General features: G+C 40.7%; 1 protein-coding gene and 1 long non-coding RNA gene across 3 annotated transcripts in view; both read right to left on the reverse strand.

The window, feature by feature from the left end:
- Positions 1 to 25,735, reverse strand: part of LOC138004019 (probable G-protein coupled receptor CG31760) — a 41,474-nt gene that overhangs the window by 13,372 nt on the left and 2,367 nt on the right. Inside the window, exons 3-8 of one of the 2 annotated variants that reach the window (XM_068850411.1) lie at positions 24,251 to 24,586; positions 20,926 to 20,994; positions 19,559 to 19,668; positions 17,532 to 17,746; positions 16,513 to 16,651; positions 14,066 to 14,322 (exon numbers count right to left, since the gene is read on the reverse strand). In XM_068850411.1, coding sequence (XP_068706512.1) covers positions 14,172 to 14,322; positions 16,513 to 16,651; positions 17,532 to 17,746; positions 19,559 to 19,668; positions 20,926 to 20,994; positions 24,251 to 24,586 — 1,020 coding nt within the window. In that variant the 3' untranslated portion in view covers positions 14,066 to 14,171. Of the gene's footprint in view, positions 1 to 14,065; positions 14,323 to 16,512; positions 16,652 to 17,531; positions 17,747 to 19,558; positions 19,669 to 20,925; positions 20,995 to 24,250; positions 24,587 to 25,735 lie in introns of those variants that run through there. The other variant, XM_068850410.1, reaches the window with a different exon arrangement.
- Positions 4,970 to 8,427, reverse strand: LOC138004017 (uncharacterized). The gene is made up of 2 exons (XR_011123720.1): positions 7,301 to 8,427; positions 4,970 to 6,595 (listed from the first exon to the last, which is right to left on the reverse strand). It is a non-coding gene; the product is annotated as an uncharacterized lncRNA (long non-coding RNA).

The following is a 25,735-nucleotide window of genomic DNA, read 5'->3' on the forward strand; positions in this document are numbered from 1 at the left end:
CGCAAAAACTGCGTGGCTCCGGCGCTGTTCAACTCACAATTCACCGTACAATTTCTCACTCACATGTCATTGCCTTATTTGGAAACTATAGCGCACGTGATCAATGTTACATAACAACAACGACTATGGGGGGAGGGCTAAGTCTATTACTCTTGCACAGACAACTGTTTTGCGTAGTTTTGCAATTTTTTGTGGGCACTGTCTCGTAGAGGCGAATCCACTTCCACATCGTGTTGTCAGAGAGAGTTTTCACATTTTTTCATTGCACACGTTTTGTTTTTTGAAGATTCTTCATGAGAAATACATGTTAGGAAGTCGCTGATATTCTAAAACACATTGTAAACAATAAGGGTCGAATTTACTTAAAAGATTGGATTGCTACGTAAGGTACAGATCGTCAGGCATGTCAGGAAAGAAAAGAAAACCACGTGCGTAAATTTAAACGTTACATGGAAGGAGACAGAGACCGCACCATCTTTGCCATTATTAAGCGCATGGAATCATGGGAACGTAGATCTTTTCAAACTTTCCAAAATTGAAGAGGGCGAGAAAGGCGTCATGGGCTCCTGAAGGTGTAGCCGAGAAGGCGCAGCCGAGAGCAATTCTGTAGCTTCTAAAGCACTCTCAGACAGTGCAAACCACCGCGCACTGGTGGCCCAGTTGGTTGAGCACCGGGCTGTCACGCGGGAGGTCGTGAGTTCAACTCCGGTTGGACCAACATAACTAAGGAGAAAGTGCTTGCCTTCTCGGACAAGGACGATAAACCGTAGCCCCGTCTCACAACCCTTCAATGTTCATAATCCTGTGGGACGTAAAAGAACCCACACACTTGTCGCTAGGAGTAGGGCACGTAGTTCCCGGTGTTGTGGTCGGTCTTCTGTTGTGTATCATGGTTGAGAGAAAAGAGGGGCCATAGTAATTGGCGCAAGCTGTTGTGCGCTCCGTAAGCTTGACTGGCAAAGTTAATAAATTAGATTACATCAAACTTCGGTCCATGCGCATCCAAGTTCGATAGACGCAAAGCTAAAAGCATGGGCCATCTGAGTTTACGAGATATCGACAGGAAAAGCTGTCAAACAAATTAAACATTCAGCGTCATTGACTAGTTAACAACAAACCTCAAAGTAAACTGCGAAAAAACAAATCCAAAACGAATGATCACTGTCCACGCAAAAAGATCATGCTTCCGGATGCCGAAAAAAAGCATTATTCAACAGAAAAGGTAGAAAGTTCTTGTCAGCCGAAGGTCAAAGGCTCACAGCGGAGTTTTTTGTGTAGTTGACGTTCGATTTGAAGAATGCAGTCGATGAGAGCTCTTTTTTCTATCCACGGTGCTGTTGTGTATTCATGATCTTAGACTCAGAAGTCCAATTATTGAGGCGAGCCGAAGAAAAGACACCATATACTAGGATGAAAAACAACCCGAACACATCAGTAAGGTTTTAAAGGAAAGACGGACCTCTTCGAAAGAGATACACTAGATACACTCAGTGCAAACTGTAAAAAATCGAAATGGACACCGATGAAATAAAATGCGAAATATTCTGTCCGGGATGCGGGAAATGTAAGTTGATACAAGGATTTTGTTCTGAATTGAAGAACGTAAAAAAACCTCCACCAAAACCAACGCAAACATCGTTTGTCAAAAACAAATTCGAGGCATTTTTTAGTGACAGCGCGTTTATATTAGCCTGCGATCGAATACAGCCTATGTTTAAATTCCAGAAGAAGTTATCGAGCAAGATCGAGCAATTGAAAGCAATGAAGAAAATTTCTCCTTCTTGAAACCAACGCTGACAGTTTTAGAAACAAAATGCATGCCCTTTACAAAATTTTGCAAACTCCACGTGCTTAAGCCGCCACTTTGATTTTCTCAGCTTGCGACCGGAGAACTCTGCTGGGGGTCTTAATCGGACATCAAGCTAAGTTTATGATGACCGCAACTTCTTCAGTACGGCCTTATATATCATATAATCATCCTCTTCGAGTCTTTTCATATTTGTTTTCATCCTTATGTTTATCTTAAAATTGGAAGGCTTTGACCACAAAAAAGCCAACTAATCTATGCTCTATGAGAAACAAGACAATCTACGTCTACCACAAGGACATCCAAACCACAACTTGTTGGTCACGAGAGCTTACACCGCACCAAAGAATGCACGTACGTAAACAGCCGATAGCCACAACGAATTATCACGAACAAGTATTCATTCAACCCCGAACGATTACGGAATAAACAAGATAAACTTCCCAGAGAAGTGTACAATCTAATTTACTAACTGCATTCAAGACGCCAGTTCTCGTACTTCTTTATGTTGGTTTAAATTCATTTATTAACGTTTTACTTTAAAATTTCAGAATAAAGCAACAGGCCCGGTAAGTGTAATTTTAAATGTACGCAAAAAACCATCAGGTTCGTTGTGATGAACTAAAGTTGTTGACTGAGTTACGTAACACTTGAAAATCGTCAAATTTTCCGCGTTTGGCATTCAAAATCCAGATTATGCATGGAAATTAACTCAACTGTGTGTTACAGCCTTAAAAAAGCCTTTTACTTTATTAAAATCCGTCAAGCCATACTACCGCGAGATGCTTTGCTTCGAAATATTCTGCAAAAGTTGATCGCAATATGTTGTCACTCAATGTATTTGACCAAGTGTGGTTCACGGACAACAGCGATTCGTAAATCTTGGACATCAACCGAGCCCATAAATAGCCAAGATCACGCTACTTGCTGGTTATACTGATTTAACTGGCTGAATTAGCACGACACCAAATTTCTTCTTGCTTTTACAGTTTTGAAATAAAGGTATTGTCCATTAGGAGATACTAAAACCCTTACAAACCACAGTCCCTTAATTCGCTCTCACGAAGACCTGATGCTCGAAAACGCCAGCTTTTCAATCCCATTACAATGATTAATTTACTTCTATCAATTCACTTGATACGACTAATCACGAATGAAACCCGATTCGAAAACAAAACAATGGCATTTTCCTCCAACACGAGTTTCATTGAAGGCCTTATTTACCAAATGCCCTGCTGGTGCATATGGGTAGATTAAGTCTGCCGTCCTTAAGGGCTTTCTCTCACTAAAGATGTGAGCAGTCGTACAAGCAAAATACGCAGACGCAATGGCGTCTCGATCATAAGGAGCAGGGCTGGCGGATTGCTGAGATCACAGTTGCCTCCCACTAATGTGGCCCGGGTCCTATTTCCAGACTCGGTGACGTCACATCTGGGTTGAGTCTGTTGGTTCTTTACTCTGTTCCGAGAGGTCTTTCTCTTTGCAGTCCAGTTGTCCCCTCTCCTCAAAAACCAAGTTTGCTTTGATTTGAGTTAAATTCATTCAATAATTATCTTACAGTGTCCCCAATTAGTGCCTCAGCGTTAGAAGGCTTGACACATGTTGTTGGGACAACTCCGTAATTTAAGTTAAGTCATTCCTGCTACGTTATGTTGCTGGTGCATATTCTTGCGTTGCTGGTAAAAAAACGACGACGTCGGAGAACGACAAAAAAAAAAACAACAACAAACAAGAGGTTTAACTAATAAAAAAAGAAAAAAACATCATCACGAGGTCACGTCCGTCCTCCTACAATACCGCAATTTTCGCCAGTTTTTACGTCGTTGCTAGGACGGAAACTGAACGTGCAAAAACGTCATTTTAGCGCACTTAAAATGTTGTTTTTCTGCCTATGTTTTGTTGTTGCTGACCTCATCACTGACCAATAAGCTCCCATAAGAGTCAAATTTGCCAATTTTTTTTCTTTCCGTTAAATCCCGACAAGTTGGAACTGACACATGAGATCGTACAACACTTGGAAAATCAGTTCTCGTGGTTATCCGATTTCGAGAACGTGACCACCTCTTTTAGTGTTGTTTTGCGTCTTTCAACAAATTCCCCTATGGGTTTTTTTCAAGCTTTTTTAATAGAGTCTTGCCGTTTCGGAAAGAATTGAAACAATGGTAACTCAGCTACTACTAGTGAAGAAATGTTCTTTTTTTGAGGGCATATTTTGGAAGCTGCACAATCTTTAACTTAAGCAGCGTTTTAATCATTTGTACAAAACGTCTTATGATTGGATACCTTCATGAAAACTCCTTTCTGAAATGTAAATATATGTTCCTCACATTGACACTAAATTAATACACACATGCAATACAACGATCTCTGTTGTTTTGTTTCGCGTGAATGAAATTCTTGAAGTATTTACGAAGACGATGGGTTCGAGACCACTATCTGCTCGTTACGAGTTGTTATAGTTACGCAAAGCAAATCTCTCTTGCAAAATTGTGGTACAAGAGACAGTGTCACGTTGCAAGCTAAATCGTTTCCGTAACAGGTGTCACACCATCTCTTTTGCAACTTGGCTTGCACTGGATGTTCAGAAGGCGTCAGAACGAATATTTTCATTTGCTACTGCAAAGAAAGATTCCGAAAAAAGTTGCAGCTAAACTGTTGAATACCCGGCACCTTTCTTGCATGTGAATGGCGTGTACTGTAATACGCCTTGTTAGTTGCAGGGAAGATCTCACATTAACACGGAACCCATTTACATTGAAAATTTTGATTCAACGTTGGGGTAACTTATAGATCTTGCACCGATTACAATGACGGAAAAATCACGAGAAGTGTCTCATTCCGTGATTTGTTATGCAACATGTGCTGCAACAAAATTAGGAGTAATTTGCACCCTTTGACATCTAGTAAACTTTTGATATACCACAGATGAAGTCATGCTTTACAACCGAAGCGATTTTGAAACACGAATATACTGAATTGCAACAATCTGCGAACACGTATTGAATTACGGAAACTGACAACAGCAGTGCGCGGAAACAGCGAGGACAAAGTGCGTCATACCTTTCGAAAGAGAGGAGTATGTGACAAACAGCACACTTCAGTGTTATTAAAATGCACACGCTCTGTTCGTGTGTCTTACATAATTGAACCAATGATACAATATTTTCAAAAAAAAAGTCGCATTTATTATCAGGTTTAAACTTCTAAGTGAATATGCGGCAATAAATAGCGATATAAAGAAATGATTTTTGCAACACCATTAAATATATTTTCCTACATTCTCTTTTACTTTGTGACGATTTTGATCAAGTACATATGACTTGTATGTAGATTTAACGCATATTTATTTCTTTAATATTTTTGACGTTTATTTCGCTCATGGATTCGGAACATGATGAATTTCTTCTTTTTCTAACGGCGATTTTTTTCAACGCAGCTTTTACTGGTAATGTTTTGACCTATTAATGGATGGTATTCTTTTAAACCATGCGTCTATGAATACTATAATTGTATGACTCCAAAATCATATCTTGTGTTATAACAATACGCTTTTCAACTTCATTTCGCAAGGAAATTCAAAAGTGTCAATAAAAAAAAAAAAATTAACACCGGTGTGCTTTCTTTACAATGGTTTTGCCATTAAACCAAAGTAAGCAAAGCGACGGACTTTTCCGCCAAGTTTAGAATTCAAAACGGGGTGAATAAGCGTGTGTCGTCTGTTTGTTTAAAGAAAGTAGAATTCTTCATAACAATGCACGAATATTAATGTAAAAAAGATCTATTTACATCAGGAATTTATTGATGAGTCTTCATGGTACGCATTTGGTGGATTTTCAACAAAGGATCCCGTTCGCTTGACCCTTTCTTCAGTTACATTATGTTGACAGTCATCAAGTTATTTTGAGTGAAAAGGGTCGAACTGCGAGGTTTTTTTTTCGGCCTGTCTTGTTTACTTTCTTCACGTCCTCTATTAACGTTTTCAGAAGCAACAAAACTTGAAGAGCAGCACGCTCTGTGATATTAGGAATCACTCGCTGAGATGGCCAAGATTTCTTAATAAAACCGGATGTCAACCTTATTTTTTATTTTCCGCCACGGGAAAGTCTTGGACTCGATCCACGAACGGCTTTTATCTTTATTCCCTCAGGGATTTGAATTAAATCCATTAGTCAGACTGCTCCATTAACTTCAAACCCACAAAAATCTCATCTGACCAACTTTCAATACCAAGAAGCGCCGATATGACGAAATTTCACAATCCATTCGTCGCTTCACGGCTCACAACACTCGCTGTATAAACGTTAGGCGACTTTCTCCGCTGGACTGAATAACTTTTTGCTTCCAGCGCCAAAAAACAATCTTTTTTTTCTGTCTTCGCCCGGATAATTTTCATAACCTTATTCATTTCGCATTACTCGATAGAGCGCCGGGAAGTGACGTGACGGGGCAACTCGCCTTGGTGGGATTTTCTAGATCCAAAATTATGTGTTGATGAAGGTCGATATGTTTCTCGTGATCGACGTTGCTGGCCGTCTGAAAAACCTTTAGTTCGCCAATTTCCTTTAAAAGTTTCAAAGTGTCCGCATTGACCATTTGTATTGTCGGTACCATCGTCGATTTATCTTGTAGTTTTACTCCCTGGGCATGTATATGCGAACGCCGTTGCGAGCCTGCCTTCCCCGGTGGTGAAGTTGAGTTCGTGTCGGTGGAGGAAACTTGGCTTTGCTCGTTGTCCCGTCTTCGAGATGGCAAGCATCCCATTACGCCGATCTTAAAACACTCTCGCATCTAGAAAAGGAAACATCGGGATAAAATAAACATGAATATTCAGTTTTGTCGCCGTGAAAAGGGCATCACAACACATAGCGGCTTGCTTGTCTCGCACGCTTTTGAATCCTGTGACCAATGTGTTCGAATGCTTTTCAGCATTGAATAACATTTAATAATTAACTTCGCAGCTCACGAATGACGTCATTCCTTCGAGATGAATTTATGCACAGGTTTAAGTCCGCCAGGTGAAAGCTTTTTTCGACAATAGCGTCAATTGAATGGAAAGTTCAGCTTGAAAACAGTCGTTAACGAGAACACACCTTAAGCAGACGAAAGGTCAAGCAAGCTTTATCGTAAAACAAGTTATGTGATACCGGTGACAGTCAATGCGAACTAAACTTAGCTTTAATGACTAATCCTAAAAGAGCTTGCGTTAGCTTGCCATGCAGCAATTCAGCAGAACTTAAGACGTGTTTGAATTGAAATTAAAAATACATATTGATGTTGAATCTCTGCCAGGAAGGACTTTTAAATTGTCAAAAATGGATGAACCGCAAACAACTTCTTACCATATCAGCGTCATTGCGTTTCGTTTTTAAAAGATTTTTGTGCACAATTCTAATCAAGTGTGTCTGACAAGAGATTTCTACCTGACAACAAATTTTTGAATCCTATTAACCCGTTTGGCAAATGACAGAGATGCCCTGTCAATTATGGACTTACCTTGAACGTGAGATAAAGGAACAAGACCTTTCTTGAGTCAATAAAACCTCGTAAACTTGAACTTCAGAGGGAAATGACAGCGTGTCTTGTTTCGAAAGAAGCTGAATCACGAGATACGTGTTAAACTTGCGAAATGACTCTAAAAAGTGATTGGCTTTAAGTTTAAGCAATTGGGCCTGATGACGTAGATAAATCGCAGAAGGTCATCGTCGATAAAACTCATATTGGCCTGATATCACGCACAGCCAGGAGACTTCTGTGGCGTTCACGCCTCGTTGATTGGAATACACAAATAACATCGGTTTAAAATACTCTGAGAGCGAGTCAGACAAGGAAGGTTAAGCATGTATCTAAATGAGATCGACTCTCCCTCCGACTGAATGTGCGTGCTTTGGTAACTAGACAACCAAAGCATAGCTAATTAATTATTTACCGGCAGATAAGCTATTTAAAGAGAATTGTTCTTTTTGTGGATTTAATATTGTAGATAATACTAATCAGGTTATAATGATGTTCAGCGTTAAAAGAATTCCAAAAACATCAAGTCACGAAAGATAATTCATGAGAAAGTACAAGAACGAAAGCTTTTGGTGTGATTCGGGGCACGTGCTGGCTTTCTTCTCGTGAATATTCGACATCATACGACAGCCCAGTCGTGCATAGCTGTGACGTAGTCCTTTGACAAGATCTCCAGGGCAAGACTATTGTGAACGATGACGCAAGCGGTTGCTAGCCGCATAAGGCAATCCACGATTTTCGAATGTTTTGGGCCGAGACAGAGGAGAAAATGCAATGTTCATCATACCTTCAAGCTTTATTTAGAAGATATAGAGAATCCCTGAGAGTCGACCAAGAATAAATGTGTTTGTTGCGCAAATACTCTGGAAGTACTTCACACACAAGAGCTTAATTAAAGAAGAGAATAAAGCTCTGTCGGAAGTATTTTTCAAAATAAAACGAAGACAAACAACATCACCATTTCTCAGTTGCCGTAATTTGAAAGGTTTGGGGAAGAAAATTTCCCCACAGAAAACCATAACCGACAGCGACGGCGATTGAGAGAGAATTATTTGTTATGTAGATTCGGTCTCTTTCCTGACGATTCAGACGAGACAGATTCCGATAGTGTCTCAATCCAACCACTTCCTGTTTAAAAATAGAGTTGAGGTTTCCCTAAGTGTTTGTGAAATGGTCGGTATTCTTGAAACGCAGGCCCCGAGGTCAGATATTCTGCTGAGAAATGTGAAATAACGTCACCAAACAGGACTCAACCTCCAGCTGCACAAACACTCGAGGCATTTACTTTATCAGTGGGCTATAAGTGCAGCCTTTTGTAAAATCATCAGCGAAAGGTTCGATATTCTAGTCCTCTCGCTCGGATACGAACGTTCCGTAAGCCCCATCTCAGGGATGGGTGTGTCTTGTAAGAACTCACACGCCGTTCGAAGAGAGCAGGAAACACGGTTTCCGACCTTGCGGCCTATCACTCTTTATGAACTAAAAGCACTCTATAAACTTTCTACCAATGATTTAAAATGGCAGCGAATGCTACTGCTGTCACGCGCTATTGAGTCTTTCTCGTAGTGTTTTTACTCACGTGATCAGTAACCTTGTTTTCCCACCGAAACAAAAGAAAATGTTTGCATGATACACCAACATGGACGCCGTGATGTCACGAGAAAACACTCTTTTCTAGAAGTAATCTCAGATTATTGAATGTGCGTTCGACAGTCGCTTTGGAAACAAAGGAGAAGGGTAGGGAAGGAAACAATCTTACAGGACCGAAATTTGAGGATACTTCTTGAGATGGTTTAAATAAGTGCCAAGCTGACATTAATATTAGAAAATAACTGCAGTCGTTTGTGGCCAGTGAATAATGTGTCGCAGACTAGATGCCCTAAGCGTAGTGTTGGCTACTTGTTTCCTTTAGACTGCGTATAAGAAACTCCTTGAGCCTCTTGCTTATCTATATTTATTACATGTATATTCAACGTTGAATTTCGAACGACTCAGACGAAACATCAGCCTCTACACCTATGAGGCTACAATTCTAGGCTCGTCATTGGATGGTGAAGGAACGAGGGTCACGTGTTTTTGAGCTGATAGCGGAGGTGAATTGCTACAGCCATTTATGACCGGCATTGTAGCTGTTGCCTTCCCACTCCGGCTTCCTTCATGTTAGCATCATGATCTCTGGGCTAGGTATTTCTTAGGCAACCTCTTTTGAGTTCGCTTTGGGGAATCTAAGTCTGCTGCTTCTTGTTCTCGGTTTAAGTTTCCCCAGCATGTGACCAAGTTATCCCTATCTCTCCTTCCGTGCCACGTCTCTTTGAGGTCGCCTGCCAGAGCTCATGGCTGCCGATAGTCTCCGGCGGCTGATAGAACCCTCTCGCTAGCGCTCCAATGCTCCGGTAAGCAGAAACACTTTTCCCTTCAATGGTGGCCCAAAATGTTTGATATTGAGGTGTGACTTAATTGGTACGAAAGGCCATAAAAAAAATGTTTTAATGTCTATTTCTGGGTTACCACAGTCAAAAAAAAAAACGACGAATCAAGACAAATATCCAAGAAAAACGTGTGATCACCCGCATGGTATAATCTATGTCACTTTTCATGGATATTCATGCAGTTATTTCATCAAGAGATTACAGTTACAATCTCCTACTATTAAAAATCGATCTCGAAGTATGATATTCAACATGGCCTACCGCCCTACATTAACATTTTGAATCGCTTGCTATTTGCAGGTCAGTTTGATACCGTGACAACGTATTCACCCAGTCGTTTTTATGAGAATAAAACCTCTTGGGGTTGATACTTGTTTTATGACTCAAGGATAAAGTGAAACAATAGAGTGACGCAAACAACAGCCAAGAATAGAAAGAATCAAAGTCCTTTTCCTTGGTTAAAAATGAAGTACTACCTGACGCTGCCCAAGTATAATACCTTGCTATTATCCTCTCTCAAGCTCTGGGAAGAAAACAAAGGTCAACTAACCCTGCCACTAAAAAAAGCACTTTAAAACATTTTATCTAAATTCTTCAGAGTTCACGCGAAAACAATCTCTCCGATCGATCGAAAAGAGGTGGAAATTATGCCCGTCCTGTCTGTCCTCACTCCTTCAGTCGCATCAAAAACACAAAATCTTTGTTAAGACATGATTTCAAGTTTTTTTTTATCCCACGACGGGCTAAAATGTCACGACTGAATATTCAAGGAAAATGACACTTTGCCGCCCACAAAAAGAAACGAAACGTCACTGTCGAATCATGACAAGGATATGACATTTCCAAACAACAATCCACGTTAATTTGTGGACATCGAGATTACGGAGATCCGGCGAAACAAGTAAATCTCCGCAATTTTCTTTTCTTTTTCCATTGGAAGGCGATTTTTGCGACTTCTTTAGGTCATGACGCCAAGTTGTTTCAGTTTTTATGAGGTTTCCGCCCACTTTATTTTGCTTCGTCAACAACCAACAGGCTGTCGCCGGGCCCAGATACCTTTTTATTTATAAACTCCGCCAAAGACAATTTGGCAGGAGAGATCTCACAGAACTAATGTTCCAATAACGAGACTCCTAAATACAGGAAGTAAATGAAACCCGCAATTCGTTACTAAGACTCGATTGCCAGTGGAAACAACTGACAAGACAACATGACCTCCCCCACTTCCTTTCCCCTCCTCTTCCCGACGAGGGTGAATCTTCAGTCCAGCGCAACGAACTAACTTCAAAGCCCTGATCGGGTGTTGCGGCATTAGTTATTTCATATTCAGCTAGGGCATTTTTATTGGATAAACAGTAAATACTCAAGTAAGCAATAGTCTCTCCACTTTCAGTGTTAAGTAGAGCGCGGGGAATATTGTCACTGTGCATCGTATTGAATAATAACTTGACAAAAGAGGTCAAAAGAGATATGTGCCTCTTTACGTTTCTTGAGCTCAATATACCGCTATAACAAAAACTTGGCAATTGGTAACGTTTTGCTTTTCGGTTCACACCGTTTGACTTTCCCATAAAAACAACCACTGATGTCAAACACAGAACCCGTTGTGTTCATTTTTATCACAGAAAAACTGACTTCTGTGGGAAACAACAATTGCAACTGATATAAAATAACGCCGTTATTACAGACAGAGTGTATGGTAACCATGACAACATGTTAGACCCAAAATCGGCCATATCACACAACGGCCCAAAAATAGACATTTATTCCTAAAAAAAACAACCAGTTTGCGGTGATAAAGAGACAACCGGCAACTTTGTCTTCGGGATGATAAATTTTCCGCTAATGTAGACGCGGAATATCAAGCGCTCCATTGTAATGGAAACCGTGCCACGTTCCACTTATTTTTTATTGGTCACAGTTTGAATAATCCAGACCAAGGGTTTCCCATTAGGAATGTTAAAATATAAATCTTTCTTCTTCCGTTGTTTGTTTTGTCTGTTTTTTTTATGGCAAGCCAAATCAGGAGCCCATCAAAGATCACGTTTGATTTAAGGAGAGGATTTGAATATTGAGAAGACTATGTCACAGAATTAATCGAGAGCCTTGTAGCAAAGACACGACTGACTCTCTCTCGACCAATACTTGACTTCAGGGTTTAATGACGTGTTCACAGGATTTTTATACAAAGCCAGCGTTGGATCCAGCTGAAAAAAAACCGTTCTTAACATTCCAACATTCGCCCTTGCGTCACGGAAGTGGGAGGTCGTCTGGCCAGCCCCTAAGAGGGCAGAATTTGTCTGTACGTGTTCTACGTTTAAATGCCACTGTGTCAACCAGATGGAACTGTCCGCGGTGATCCTGAACATAAACTCGCACCGTAAATTAGTCAAATAGTTGTCTCCTATCAGTTGCAATTTTCAGCTTGTTGTGTTTGATTTGATATACTTCTTTTGCTAGTCTTCGTTGTGAAGCACATTCGAGTTCGCTCGTATAAAAAAAATTGGCCACATAACTGAGTGGCTTATTCACATTATGGGATGGGCTGCCAGTCTGCTAAGCGGGGGGTTTCAAGTTGGGTTCAAATATCCGACCTTCCAACAGAGAGGATCTTAAAATATCTACGAACAACTAGAATAACCGTCTGGCAAAATGCAAACGGTAAACACTCCATCATTTTCGGGAAGCGATGAAAACCCTCAGACCCTCCCTCATCGACTACACTTTGATGTCCATGCATGAAGTATTTGGAATGTCAGAAAATCCATACACTGCTTGTGTAGGGGGAAACTGACGGAGATAACAGCTACCTTGAGATTAAGGGGTTATGTAGAACTACAACGGGTCTTTTTAAGTTTCCCGGCTGAAATTGCAAGAAAATCATTCCTCAAAGAATCCTTGAAATTAAAGAGGAGGGCGTAAATATAGTTTTTTTGGAAAAGTGATTGCGCGAGCGAGCAGCGTCATATTCTGGATTCGTGAGCGCGGTACGACGAATTCTCGAATTCACCATTTTTTCCCAGAATGCATCACAAATTCACCAGCTTTTACCAAAATCCACTGCATTAGAGCAGAACGCCGCCAAACACTCTGGAGATTGCTTAAGCACAAGGTCCCGTAAATATTCGACGAGACAACACATCACGACGTAAGAGTGAAAACTCACAAGTTCTGCCACTAAATGTTTCAGTGTTCAGAAGCATAATAGTCAACTCAGTCCATACTTTCTTACATCTATTTTCACAATTCTTTCAATTACAGTAAACACCCGCATATAAGACCCGGGGGGGGGACTCCCATATGAAACAGACGGGGATGCTCGTCGGAAATTTTGAATTTAACCCCTAAAGGAGACCAATCTAGGCGTGGCTTAGGGAAATTTTGACCCCTAAAAGAGACCGTTTAAAAACACAAAAATACGACACGCAATGAGTTTTAATGATAAAAAGGCATAATCATCGAATGCTTTTATCTAAAAAGAAAATTTAAAAGGAAATTTGACTTCTGTTTCTCTTCGCGTAATTCTGTGTTACTTCGCGGAACCCTAAACGAGACCTTGGGGGCATAAAATATTGGCGCTTTGCCCGGAACACCCTAAGCGAGACCAAAATCCAAAATTTACACCCCTAAGCGAGACGACGAGCATCCCCGTCTGTTTCATATGGGAGTCCCCCCCCCGGGATATAAGAACACTGATTTCAGGTTCAGGCTGATCATGTTCTTATTTAAGGGGTGCTTTGTGAGATATCAGACTGAAAGTGTTCTTAAAATGTTCTTACAATTGGTTTCACAAATATTTCAAATTGTACATTACTGGAGGTGTAATTGACATACAATCCTTTTTAAAATAGATTTCAAAGTTTGCAATGGTCCTAAACACCATATTACTTGATCACGTACCGTGTACTGTACTTTTTCCTTATTCTGATGCCCTTTCCCTAAATATTAAGAACATATTTATTTTATTTATCAGGCTGAACTTTTTCTTATTTATGTGGTGCTTTATTGGCCAAATTTCAGCCTGATGGTCTTAATCCACTTGTTCTTATACAGTATGCGTGTGTTTACTGTAATCAGTGTAATCGCCAGACTGCATTCAAGCTTCCATCCATCAAACTTCCGAACATTGCAGGAAAGAATGACTTCGTCTCCCGGCAGTGTATTCAATCATTGTTATAGCTTTAGTTCACAGTTCGACTGCCACAAGGAAAAATACCTTGTGCCTTACTCAATTTTATGCACCGTTGCTTTGCTCACCAATGCCACAATCTTTTTATATTATATAAGAATATTATTTTATAAGAATATTGAGACTGAAATTTGCGAAATTTTAAGAATATTTTAACAATAAACCCGAGGCTGAAAGAACGATATAATTTTGTCTGTTGAAAACCTATAAATACAATACAAATTATTATACGTTTTTAACTTAACCGTATAGAATTATTTCTTTCTCTAACCGTAGTTGAAACAAAATCGGGTACTTTCGTTTTCATCACGGTGCTTCTGTGAGAAATGCATTTTTTAAAGCCAAAACGGCAAGTGTCGTCTAACGTGACATCTTGACCTCGTTCTCTGCAACGAAAAGCGATGGAGCACGTTCACAATGTAACGCGATTTAGATCTAGACACCGACTGAACACTTGTATTTGATACCCTAACACATTCTGAAACGGAAATGTCATTTAAGAATACTACAAGACTATTTTCAGCCTAAACTCGGCAGAAAAATAAGAATATGAGTTCAGCCTAGGTCGGAAAAACAAGATTTTTATATTAAAAAAAGTGTGCATGAATCAGTAGAAACAGAATGTTCGTCCGCAGCATTACTATCTGTTAGATACAGTAGCCTATAGCAAATTCGTGGCCCTTTTTTTCAAAGATGAAGGAAGACGAGTCGAAAAATTGAGGCTAAAATCTTCAAAATGCACCGTTTTCTTGCCGACAAAAGACACTAAACAGTCTAAGTGAATCGATTTTCTAAGCGAAAGATCACCAAAGATCATAAACAACTCAAAAGGAGTTGGTCTGGAGCCGAGCCTAAAAATAAAGGTTACTTAGTGAAGCAACACAATCTATATAAGCAAATTGCATCATCATGACTTTCTCTCTACTTTCATGTCTTGACCAAGTCATATTTGTTGTATAGTGTAATTATAACGTAATTTCTCATTAAATCTAATGTGTTTACCCCCACAGGGCCATATTATTGTAATTAAGATTTACATGCGTCCCCTAGATGAGCCAAAGGAGCCCTTTGGACTAGTGCGTTGAAGTATTGTTTAAATACAAATGCACCATTGTTTGTGGGTTTGAAATGCTATTAATACATATTTCATCGTTCTGAAGGGAAAAAAAGACGAAAAAAGGAAGACTTCAGTGTTATTAAGCTCCCCCCTTCCTTTAAGAGAAGTCCAGAAATCCATTGGACGATACGATTACAGAAGCATTCGAAGATGAAGACGCAACCATAACAGTGACCGGCTTTATGTTGGGTTACGGAGCTTCTGATCTCATAAAACAAACAAATGTTGCAAGCTCGTTGCACACGGTCTCAGTTTCCAAAAGAGGCTGATGGCCTATTCCCTATAATTCATGTATTACCCTAGCTTTCACATCGTAGCTAAGCTACGTTTGATCTGAGACCCCAGAAGGCCTCGTCAGCATTGTCACCCAACATTGTTATTGCAACATTTAGCAGCCCTTGGACCAACAGTTTCTATAGCACAATATTATTAAAATATTGGGCTAAATTTCTGTTTTTTATGAAACATTTCGCCCAACAGTTTGTAGAACGCAACAGCGTTGGAACGTTCAGCTGGCGTTCATACAAAGCTGTCGTATAAACGCGGAAATATGGTCGTAACAAATGAATAGAAGCTCTCGGAAGCTGACGTTTGAAGCGTTATTCCTTCATCAGAGCAAATACGAAGGGCTAATACTCTACAGGTCTGTTTTCTAAACGCTATAAGATGGTCAATTTACTTCTATCATAACATTTGATGCGACTAAATTTCCGTCCTTCACTCCTTATCCACCGAAGCAGCCCCAGATTTTTTGGTAGAAACTTATATAACCCGCCACTGGCGGATATATAGGCTGTTACCTTCAAGTAACCAGTTCGTGAGTTATAGATCCCAATTAATGTCGGCCAATATTTTTGGTTTTTTCGGTGGGCAACAAACATAAGCGCTGCGATGTTTAAATTAAGTATCCAGTTCGCACGCTATGGATCTTGGCCGGGATTTGTCAGTTGGTTCGTTTGACTGCCCCACAAACGCTGGCGCTGCAATGCGGGCAAAATCCTTGATTATCATGTTAACAATTATTCACCGAAGGCGAGGTGAACATAGTTGAAAAATTGTTTTAGTCTAATTACATAGGTGACCATTTGAAAATTATGCATTTAAAAAAAAACTAAACTAGTGAGCAGCACTCTGAGAACTTGTTTATTCTCCGACGTGTTTCGTCTAGCTAACGTAGACTTTTTCAGGGATTTTTTTTTTGTTTTTCTTCAAGGAGTTTTCGGAAGAAGCATGTCTGCGTTAGCTAGACGCAACGCGTCAGAGAATAAACAAGTTTTACAGATACAGTTCGCAGAGTGCTGCTCACTAGTTTAGTTTGTTAAAATTTTTAAAAATTTAATAGAATAAATTAATTTCTTCGCGTAATAATCACCTCACCTGCAACCAATCAGCGCAGAGAATTGTCAATAATCACCTACGTAATTATACTAATTCAATATATTATGAGTGAATTGCGCACCTGGTAACTTTGAAGAGGAGCGTAACTACCGTTAAGTTGTAGATTGACCAGCTGACGAACCGGCTCTCGTTGAAGGCAGAAGGGGCTTTTCTAACGTTATAACACACGTAGATGCCCCAGAACAGAAACAACATCTCAACTGAAATAACAAGACGAGAAGACTTTTAAATTCTATACAATTTTTCTAACAGAAGCACACTTCTGAAACTATCGGGATATTTTGCTCTAGTGCTGCAGTTATCTGAGAATCAAGCCCACCAAGGCAAAGAAATCTAACTAGCCAATCAAGGTAAAGGAAACGGTTGGCTACAAAAAAAGAACTGAACAAAATTTGAACTCTGTTAGCCGTTAGACAAAATATAGTCTGATAAGTTACGAAGGCTTAATTGCAAAATTCCCGGCAACTCCGAAACCCTTCAAAAAATTGCGCTTACCTGGCTACTCTGTTACGCACAAACACGCAAACTGTGGTTAGCGGCCAAGTTCAACCAAATTCGTAAATGGTTTGAACCCGGGAGTCATATCATAATTAAGTAAAGTACGATCGTCCGGGTGAGTGTAGTCCTGAGAAGGACTGTTTGAGATGACATTGACTGACGTTTCGACAATCTGAGCAGAAGTCATCTTCAGAGTCAAGTGCTCAAACAATGGGAAAAAACCTCAGGGTTACCTCGTCCTTAACGCGTCAAAAAAGATTTGGCATCCCATAGCGATGATCGTCACTGATCCATGCAAGAAATAGAAGTTCAATGAAAACTTGCATAGCCGCGTCGCCCCAAAGATGCAGAGCCGTGTAGCCGCGTACCCGCCTAGACGAGTGGCCTCATAGCCGCGTACCTGTGTAGCCACAGTTCACACATTTCACGTTCAGAGCGTACTCGGTCAGTCACTCACCCATTTTACCACTTAGTAGCCACGTAGCCGCGTAGCCGGGAACGAGGAAGCGTTGCTTCAAGAGGCCGGGTATCTTGCAATTACTCCAGTTAAGACAACGCAGACCACAGAATAAAATCACTTACAAATCAAAATAGCGTGGTCCCACCAATCAATAGAACAATCGTTGAATGTGACATCCCCTATCATTTTCATATCTATCACGTGACTCGGCTTCGCTAGCGACCATGCAAGCAGGTACACAACATACAAGGCGAGGATTGAAGCCAGGCGCTGCAAAAGCTGCCGGTCGGTGAGACTTATTTTCTGTGCAGATTTCACACGATAAATTACAGAAATTCTGCAACATAATGCGAATTGCAATATGTTAGTTTGCAGGTTCGTGAAACGCGGAGAACGGAATATATGACAATTGTTAAAGTGTCCCTGTGATAAAAAAAATCACTCCCTTTTTTTCTTCAGATTTTAAAAGTGTTTGCTTTTAAAACATCTGAATGGCAAAATTTTGAGATTTGATTTTCATCCAAAGGCCGTTTACTTTGGGTGTAAGTTTTGGATTTCACGATCCGCCTTATTCACGTTCAAAACTGACCGATTGGACCTCAAAAGCTTGGATCCAGGGAAAAGTGACGTCAAAGGCGCAATATTTAAGCGTGTGAATGCAGCTTTTTATATATGCAAAACGCGAGTTTAAAAGCTTGAAAGCCCAAGACTTCCGTGCTGCATATTAATTCTGCGACTTACACATGCATTGCATTCTTAAACTAGTGAGCCTTTGAAGTCATTTTGTCCTCGATCCAGCTCTCTCAAGATCTTAAAGGTAGTAATGGCGGACCATTAAATAGGACAATTCCAGTTAAAATAAAGAGGTTCTTTTTTTTCGGAAATCAAGGCTTAAAACTTTGGTCGCTTATTGTTTAGTTAACAGAGTTTTGAAATCCAAAGAAAATTGAGAATTGATTTTTTGGTCACAGGGGCACGTTAACATTTAATATATTCTAAAAAAACGCGTTACTCAGTTTGTTACGCCTTGTTAAAAGTTTCTCTCTTGAGGATAGTAGTAGTAGTAGTAGTTTTGTTTATTGAAACCTCTAGCAAAAAAATCTGAATTACAGGTCTGGTCAGATATAACTATACGAATAAATGGATACTTGTAAATGCTGAATATGATAAATATATATAAATAATACAAACTACACTAATAAACACATTACGTCGAGTCAGTAGCGTATTTGTTTGTGACAAAGTCACCAAACCTATTTGTGGCAGTTGTCTTAGTTCTTACTCTCTCTCTCGATCTGAGTGAGTAGTGGGCAGAGGCACTTGGAGATTCTAATCTACTAGCAACTAGCTTGTAAACCGGGTTATCCGGATTAAGCTGCGCAATGAATTCGTGACAAGCCGCTGAATCTACGATCTTGAAGGGTTGATATACCGGCTAAATTTAAGGCCTCGCTATAGGTGGAGCCAGGAAAGATAATTGCAAGCGCACGTTTTTGTAGTCAGGATAACATAAATACATACAGAGGTCATGATAAGTTATTATGTTACTATGCTCAGGGCAGGCAACAATGAACGTCGCCTTTGACAAGGAGCGAACGACTTGTACCCATAACTTGATTGATCATTTTTTTACGACCTAATAGTTTTTGAATTACTGTTTCACGCGTTAATTCAAAACTTGATTTAAGCACTTGTACTTCAATTTCTTTACCCTGCTTGGTGTCTTTGAGTTCCCTCGATAGAGACAAGGAAAGGTCACCTATGCACGGATCGCCTCGATGTCGTCCAGAACTTTGGACGAATAATTTAACTCTTAACAAGTTTAAAATCCACTATCACCAGTTGGAAGTGACGGTGCGTTGACGTCACGTCGCGCATGCATGACAGAACATCGAGGAGCTCCGAGAAGAGGCTTCCTTTTCTTCTCGATAGACAGGGTAATTAAGGAAACCGCTGTCAAGAAGGGTATTTTACTCCTCAGCCTAACTTCAATTTATCGTTACCGCTGTACTGAGCATCCTCATCAACCCTCCTCTGCAAGAATGTCGCTTACCTGGATGAGAACCAAGCCTGGTGCTGATCGGGAAGGATGCTCCAACAATTAACAAAAGAAAATGTGTGAAACATAAGATATTGATATATTAATTACCTCCACGTTTTAAGAAGTAGAGAGGTGAATCCAAGTCCAAAACCAATATGGCGAAACCATAGTCTCGTAATACAAAAGTTGTCGCTGGGTTCTGGGTATATGATTATAATCTGGGGGGAAAAAAAGTTCCCGCAGAAAATGTAAAAACTTATGATAGATGTCAAGCTTTTTAAACTGATATTTGACGGGTACGTCGCTGTTTACATTTAAATTGGTATGCAGTTTTGTTATGCTTGTAGTTAACATCGAGTTCAGAGTTTCTGAAGCAAGCAAGAAAGAAGTTGTCATTCGACAGCACCTCGCCTTAGATAGCCACTAGCCTTCTGGATAAACGAGATATCTCCTTCTCTACATTTGTTATCATTGTTGTTGTTGTTGTGGTTGTTTTTTTGTCAGAAATGATTTTAATATTTTGTTATTTAGTTTCAATGCAGATTGATTAAGAACCACTAAGAATTATGTGACTAGAACGTAACATTTTAGCTCGATTGGAATCGAAACAATTCGGCTTCGAACTTCTCAAGATTTATGACGCTATACTTCCATCAAAGGGCCGCTCTGAACGCGTGCTAACAGAGCTTAGTGCTGCCGTGTAACCCCTCCCATTCAAACAGACCGATGAAGGCTGAGCGATTCAGCTGGAACATTTCGATTCCAGTAGAGCTAAATTGTTACGTTCTAGTCACATTTCTTTGTACACGAGGAAGGCTACTGTATTAAAAACATGGTTTTCTTTTTGGCGAGTGAGTGATGTTTAGGATGTGAAACTAGACGCATATCGATCTGCGTGAAATCCGGCTATCCTGATATCCTGGATCGTCAAACAAAGAAAAAGAAATAACATCGAAATACAGTAGATGTCGGCCAGATTATTATTCATTATTAAATTTTCAACCTCGGTTAATGCATTTCTCGTTCTCTGATTGGTTCACTCAATCTCGGTTATCAGCTCATATACCTTACTTTGACCTTATATGGTAAATGATTGTGCTAAGCGTTGTTGCTGGGACATCTAAAACTAAGCAGGTTAATTTAAAATTTTCTTTGTTTTAGATGTTCCAGTGGGCAATATGCGTTCCTCTATGGTGGTTTTTGTACCCTGTGATCACAAGCTGCAAAGGCCTATTCAGAAACTGCTTTCGATGGTGAATTGAAAAAATTAAAAGTTTCAACAACCCTATCTAAGAAAATGAACCCGAATTTCAGAATCATGAGATTAGAATTTACCTCTTTCTCCGAACAAAAATCATGTTCTATTGGTAAAATAAAACTTAAATCCACGACATAGTTGGAGAATAAAAGGATCCACGTTTCTCAAGTCTCTATCCCTTCACTTCGCTTTTGCATCACTTTGGAACAGAACTAACCTCACAGTACTGCAAGATGCATCCCGACAGAACAAGCACAAGGAATTGAGGGCTTGCAATTTTAACCACCTATAAGAAGAAAGGAAGCTGTTCAAGGCATGCCCATCTTCCTTTTCGTAAAAGTACGCAGATTCAGCTGACTCGTTAAAGCAAAAAATGTAAACTAAAGGCTTTGTTTATAGTGGAAGTGCACTTAGCTATCAAGCTAGTTCACAGGAACCCCACTTTTAATTATCTGATAGAAACAACTCAAACTTAAATTCCCTAAGACGCTTATGTTTCCCCGTTTTTGAACTTTTCGTTGAAATATTTATAGTGCCTGTAGTGTGGTGCTTCAAACATTTTCCCCTCATAGTGAATCCACGCATTTTAGCGGGCCTTTGGTTTTTGGCCGAGCCAGTTGGTAACTAATGACGTCAAAGAAGTCAAGAATGTAATTCCATTCTGAATCGCAAGAACATTCACAGCATCCGAAGGGTAACTTATCGTCCGACATTTCCAAAGACAACAAAAAGCTCTAGATTTTCAATAATACTTCTATTCTTACACTTTTGCGCATTTCTTTCCGAAGAGGTTCGATCAAGTTACTTCTTTGACGTCATTAGTTATCAGGGCCCAAATGACTCGGAAAAAACTTTCTGCGTAAAGTGTATATAAATCAAAGGTCCGCTAAAACGCGAGGATACACTATGAGGGGAAAAATGTTTGAAGCACTTCACTCCAGACACTAGATATGTAAACGAAAAGTTAAAAAACGTGGAAAATATAAGCGTCATTGGGACTTTAGTGGGAACATGATCAAGAAGCCTAACTGACTGGGGGCAACCAGTTGGCTATTTACAAAGCGTGGTAGAGTTGAATCCGGGACAACCGAAAACAAATCCTAACCAGAGGTTAGAACGGGATTTGAACCAGGGGCAACCGCATGCAAACCCAACGCCCTAACCGCTGGACCACGCCGCCTCCTTGAAGTGATAAGGTAAACTGACTAAGAAGCCTAGAAAGGAAATTAGAAAGCTAACGCTTGGACATTTAGCCCTTGTTCAGAGCGAATCAGCTTACACGACCGAATTTCCGTACTTCACTGGTTCTCCGACGGAACACCACAGTTTCTTTAGACAAAAACCCCATCAAAGTAATGCAAACGGAGACCGTTAAAATGATAGCTTTCAACCTGGTAACAGACGGCTCTTCATTTATTACGCTTTATGATCATTGAGTTCGATTCGCTCCTGCATTAATGGTGCGGAATCCCCTCGCCATTGGCCGCATGCCAATCAAGATCGAATCGAACGAAAACATCTCTGGAGAAAAACATATCCTGTTCATGCCCTCTTGCAGCGAAAAGAGTGCCACTGCGATCAAGACTTCACTACCCTTAACTTTTCGATGTGGCCCGGAACGATTCCCGGATTCTACGCCATATGTGGGTTGAGTTTGTTGGTTCTCTACTCTGCTCCGTGAGGTTTTTCCGCGGGAATTCCGGTTTTCCCCTTGCTCCGAGAGGTTTTTCCCCGGGAATTCCGGTTTTCCCCTCTGCTCCGAGAGGTTTTTCCCCGGGAATTCCGGTTTTCCCCTCTGCTCCGAGAGGTTTTTCCCCGGGAATTCCGGTTTTCCCCTCTGCTCCGAGAGGTTTTTCCCCGGGAATTCCGGTTTTCCTCTCTGCTCCGAGAGGTTGTTCCCCGGGAATTCCGGTTTTCCCCTCTCCTCAAAAACCAATATTTGAATTGATGTTGATTTGTAGTCTGCCCAATTAGTAGAGCACTCGCACGCGGCTAAATGACCTCGCAACTTAAAGAAAGTGATCATTATTTTTCGGAAGTTTGACTGCCCATCACCAGACAGGCCGGCGAAATGGACCTTATTGGAGTTGAGCCTGCAGGTAGATTTTCTTTTGTTTAAAACTACATGCAAAAGAGGCTTAAGGGTCAATTCAATACAAAATGACTCCTTAGCCTCGTTTACGTGGCAAAACCGCTGATAACTCCGATAAGGGCTATTGAAGCCCTCTTTTCGAAAAGAAAATAGTTTATTTTGAGTGAAAGGTTTTCATTCAATGTTTTTTCCCATTCGGGGGTTGTGTCACGGCGGTGCAGTTCATTTTGAGTAGTTAACCAATTACTCGCCCCTCCTCGCTATGCAACTTAACGTTAATTCTTTCATTAGAACTTTATTCAAGTGTCTAGCCTTCTAGCGCTGGAGCAGGAAGACACTGCTAGAGGACACTGCAAAATGAAATCAACAAATTAACGCAAACCAATTTCAAATGTTGGTTTTTGAGGAGATGGGAGAACCAGAGTACCCTGAGATAGACCTCTCAGTGCAGAGTAGAGAACCAACAAACTCAACCCACATATGACCCCAAGTCTGGGAATCGAACCCGGGCCACATTGGTGGGAGGCGAGTGCTCTCACCACTGCACCATTCCTGCACCCCAATCATTTTTACACAACACAAATAACAGCTTCGGGACAAATAATTCTGTCGAGCATACAGAATTTAAGTTACAAGGCTCAACAGTCAAAAACCCTGATTGCAGTCCATTTTAATCTTCTTTAGGTTTACCCATCTCCGCCTCCCTTTACATTTCCTGTTTGTTTAAACCTTTTCAACGTTTTAAGTGGTTATTTTTACTTTTCGCTTGATTTGGTTGCCAGTTCTCAGTCGCTGAATTTGGCTAAATTTCGCGACACAGCCCCTTTAAAATCTTACAACACAATACAATACAATTTATTATATAAACACCAATGAAATACCAAGTGCGCTTTCGCGCGAAAACATGATATCTTCACACGTGAAAATAACATGTTATCTTCACACGTGAAAAGATCACTGTTGCTATGGTTACATATGAAAATTGCGCCTTTCGATGCATTTTGTGAAATGATTTAGTATTTTTGTATCTCCGCGCGGCCATGTAATATACTCTATAACTGGAGGCATGTTAGTTGGCTTATTACAAGTGCAGCTGAGAAGTTCAACCAGGGACTACCAGGAACAAATTCAACGAGTGGTCAGAACGTGTCTTAAACCCAGGATCCTGGGATCTCCCGGCAAGGATGGGAAAATGGCGTGTTTTGGCTTCTGCATGGCTTCATCCTTGATTTGGGGGGGGCGGATGGGGTTTTTGCTGTTCCATTTAATTCTGTCCAAGATTGTGGGTCGAAGGAAATGAGAGGTCGAAAAGTAAATCGCTCACGAATGCATTATGTGAATACTTAAAGTTCAGAGCCTCGGAATAGAAATTAGAGCTCACAGTTTTGCTTGTCGGTCGTTACGCAAATAAACTTCAGAAATTTGAACAAAGTTAGAGTTATTTGCTCACCTTTAGTTCTCGAAAGAAAATAACAAATACCATTATCCCAAAGGCGGCTAGAATGCTGAAAGCTGATAAGCCCATAAGGGCTTTCCTAAGAGGCCAGTTCAAGGTAACAATACACGGCGAGCTATCCACGCAAGTGTCACACCCAGGTTGGCACTTGAGGCACTGGAAAGAGCCTGGATTCAAGTAGTAGCTGTTTTGTTTGCCAGCGGCTTCACCCTCGATTACAGAACCATTGAAGTATTTCGCATGAGCCGTGACGTTTGGAAAATAGTACCCAGGCTTACACACGCACTTGTACGAACCAGCTCGGAAACCAAACCCACTGACAAATTCGCACTGCAAACAAAAAAAGAGGGAAGGGAAACTGCATTAGCAATGAAATCAATTAAAAAGAATTGGCTTAGTGAAAACGGCGTGAAGCAAACATAAGGAATTGTACGTTCCTATACGCAACTCTCTTAGAATAACAGTTAGACTAAAGGGAGTCAGGGTGGCTTAGTGGTTATCTATCGGGCCTCCCACCACTGCGAGCCGGGGTTCAATTCTGGCCTCGGCCAGCAAGTGGGCTGAGTTTCAGTCGATCTCAACCTGACTCGAGGGTTTTCTCCGGGTACTCCGGTTTTCCTCCCTCATCAAAAACGACTCACAGATAATTGATATCTAGCTGTGGTGCTGTGTTCCGACATAAAACATGGACTGTATAGCGGCAGCCAGAGGCGCCTTTGTATGCTTTCAGCCCGATGTCGTGAGCCGCGCCCTTTGCAATTCACTCTTCGACTGCAAGTAAGGGTGATAAGCACTAGCAATATTTATTTATTTAAAGTAAACGCGGAAGTGATTGGTTGAAAACTGGACATAACGTGAGCTTTAGAGGAAACACTGCTTAGTTGTGGTCTGAGCAGCATTATGATCGCCCCACCACAGCGAGAGCGTAAATGATGGGCCGTCGACGAGAATTCGACGAGTTGGACCAAATATTTTTTTATGGCGAACGACTTTGAATAATCGCGAAATCATAAAAATAACACCAAGTGACATTTTTATACTTGTCGTTCTTGTGGCTGTCGTCGTCATCGTCGTCCTCGCTTACCATTCTTCGAGGACATGCGCCCTCCACCAATGTGGTGCGGGTCTCTGATTGGTGCATTCATGTTAGTACGAGGAATGAGCAGGCGCCGTAATCTTCAAATAACCAGTGTTTGGCTTTAAGAACCCTACGGCGCAAGTTCTCCTACAAAGAGTTAATAGGGAGCTTAAGCAACGACAACGGCGACGGCAACGAGAACGTCACAAATTTGCATATTTAGTGGTTAAAAACAATAGCTTTGCACGCCCTGCACGTGCGTTTTTCACTTTTGTCCATTTCGTTGCCGTCGTCAGCAAAACAACAACGTGAAATAGCCAAGTTTTTGGTTTTAAGAAAAACGTCAGCACTTGAGGATAAATTCTCTTCTAAAATGGAATGCCGTTACCACACCCTTGTCA

The sequence above is a fragment of the Montipora foliosa genome, chromosome 5, assembly GCF_036669935.1.
Source record: "Montipora foliosa isolate CH-2021 chromosome 5, ASM3666993v2, whole genome shotgun sequence".
NCBI classification, from domain to species: domain Eukaryota; kingdom Metazoa; phylum Cnidaria; class Anthozoa; order Scleractinia; family Acroporidae; genus Montipora; species Montipora foliosa.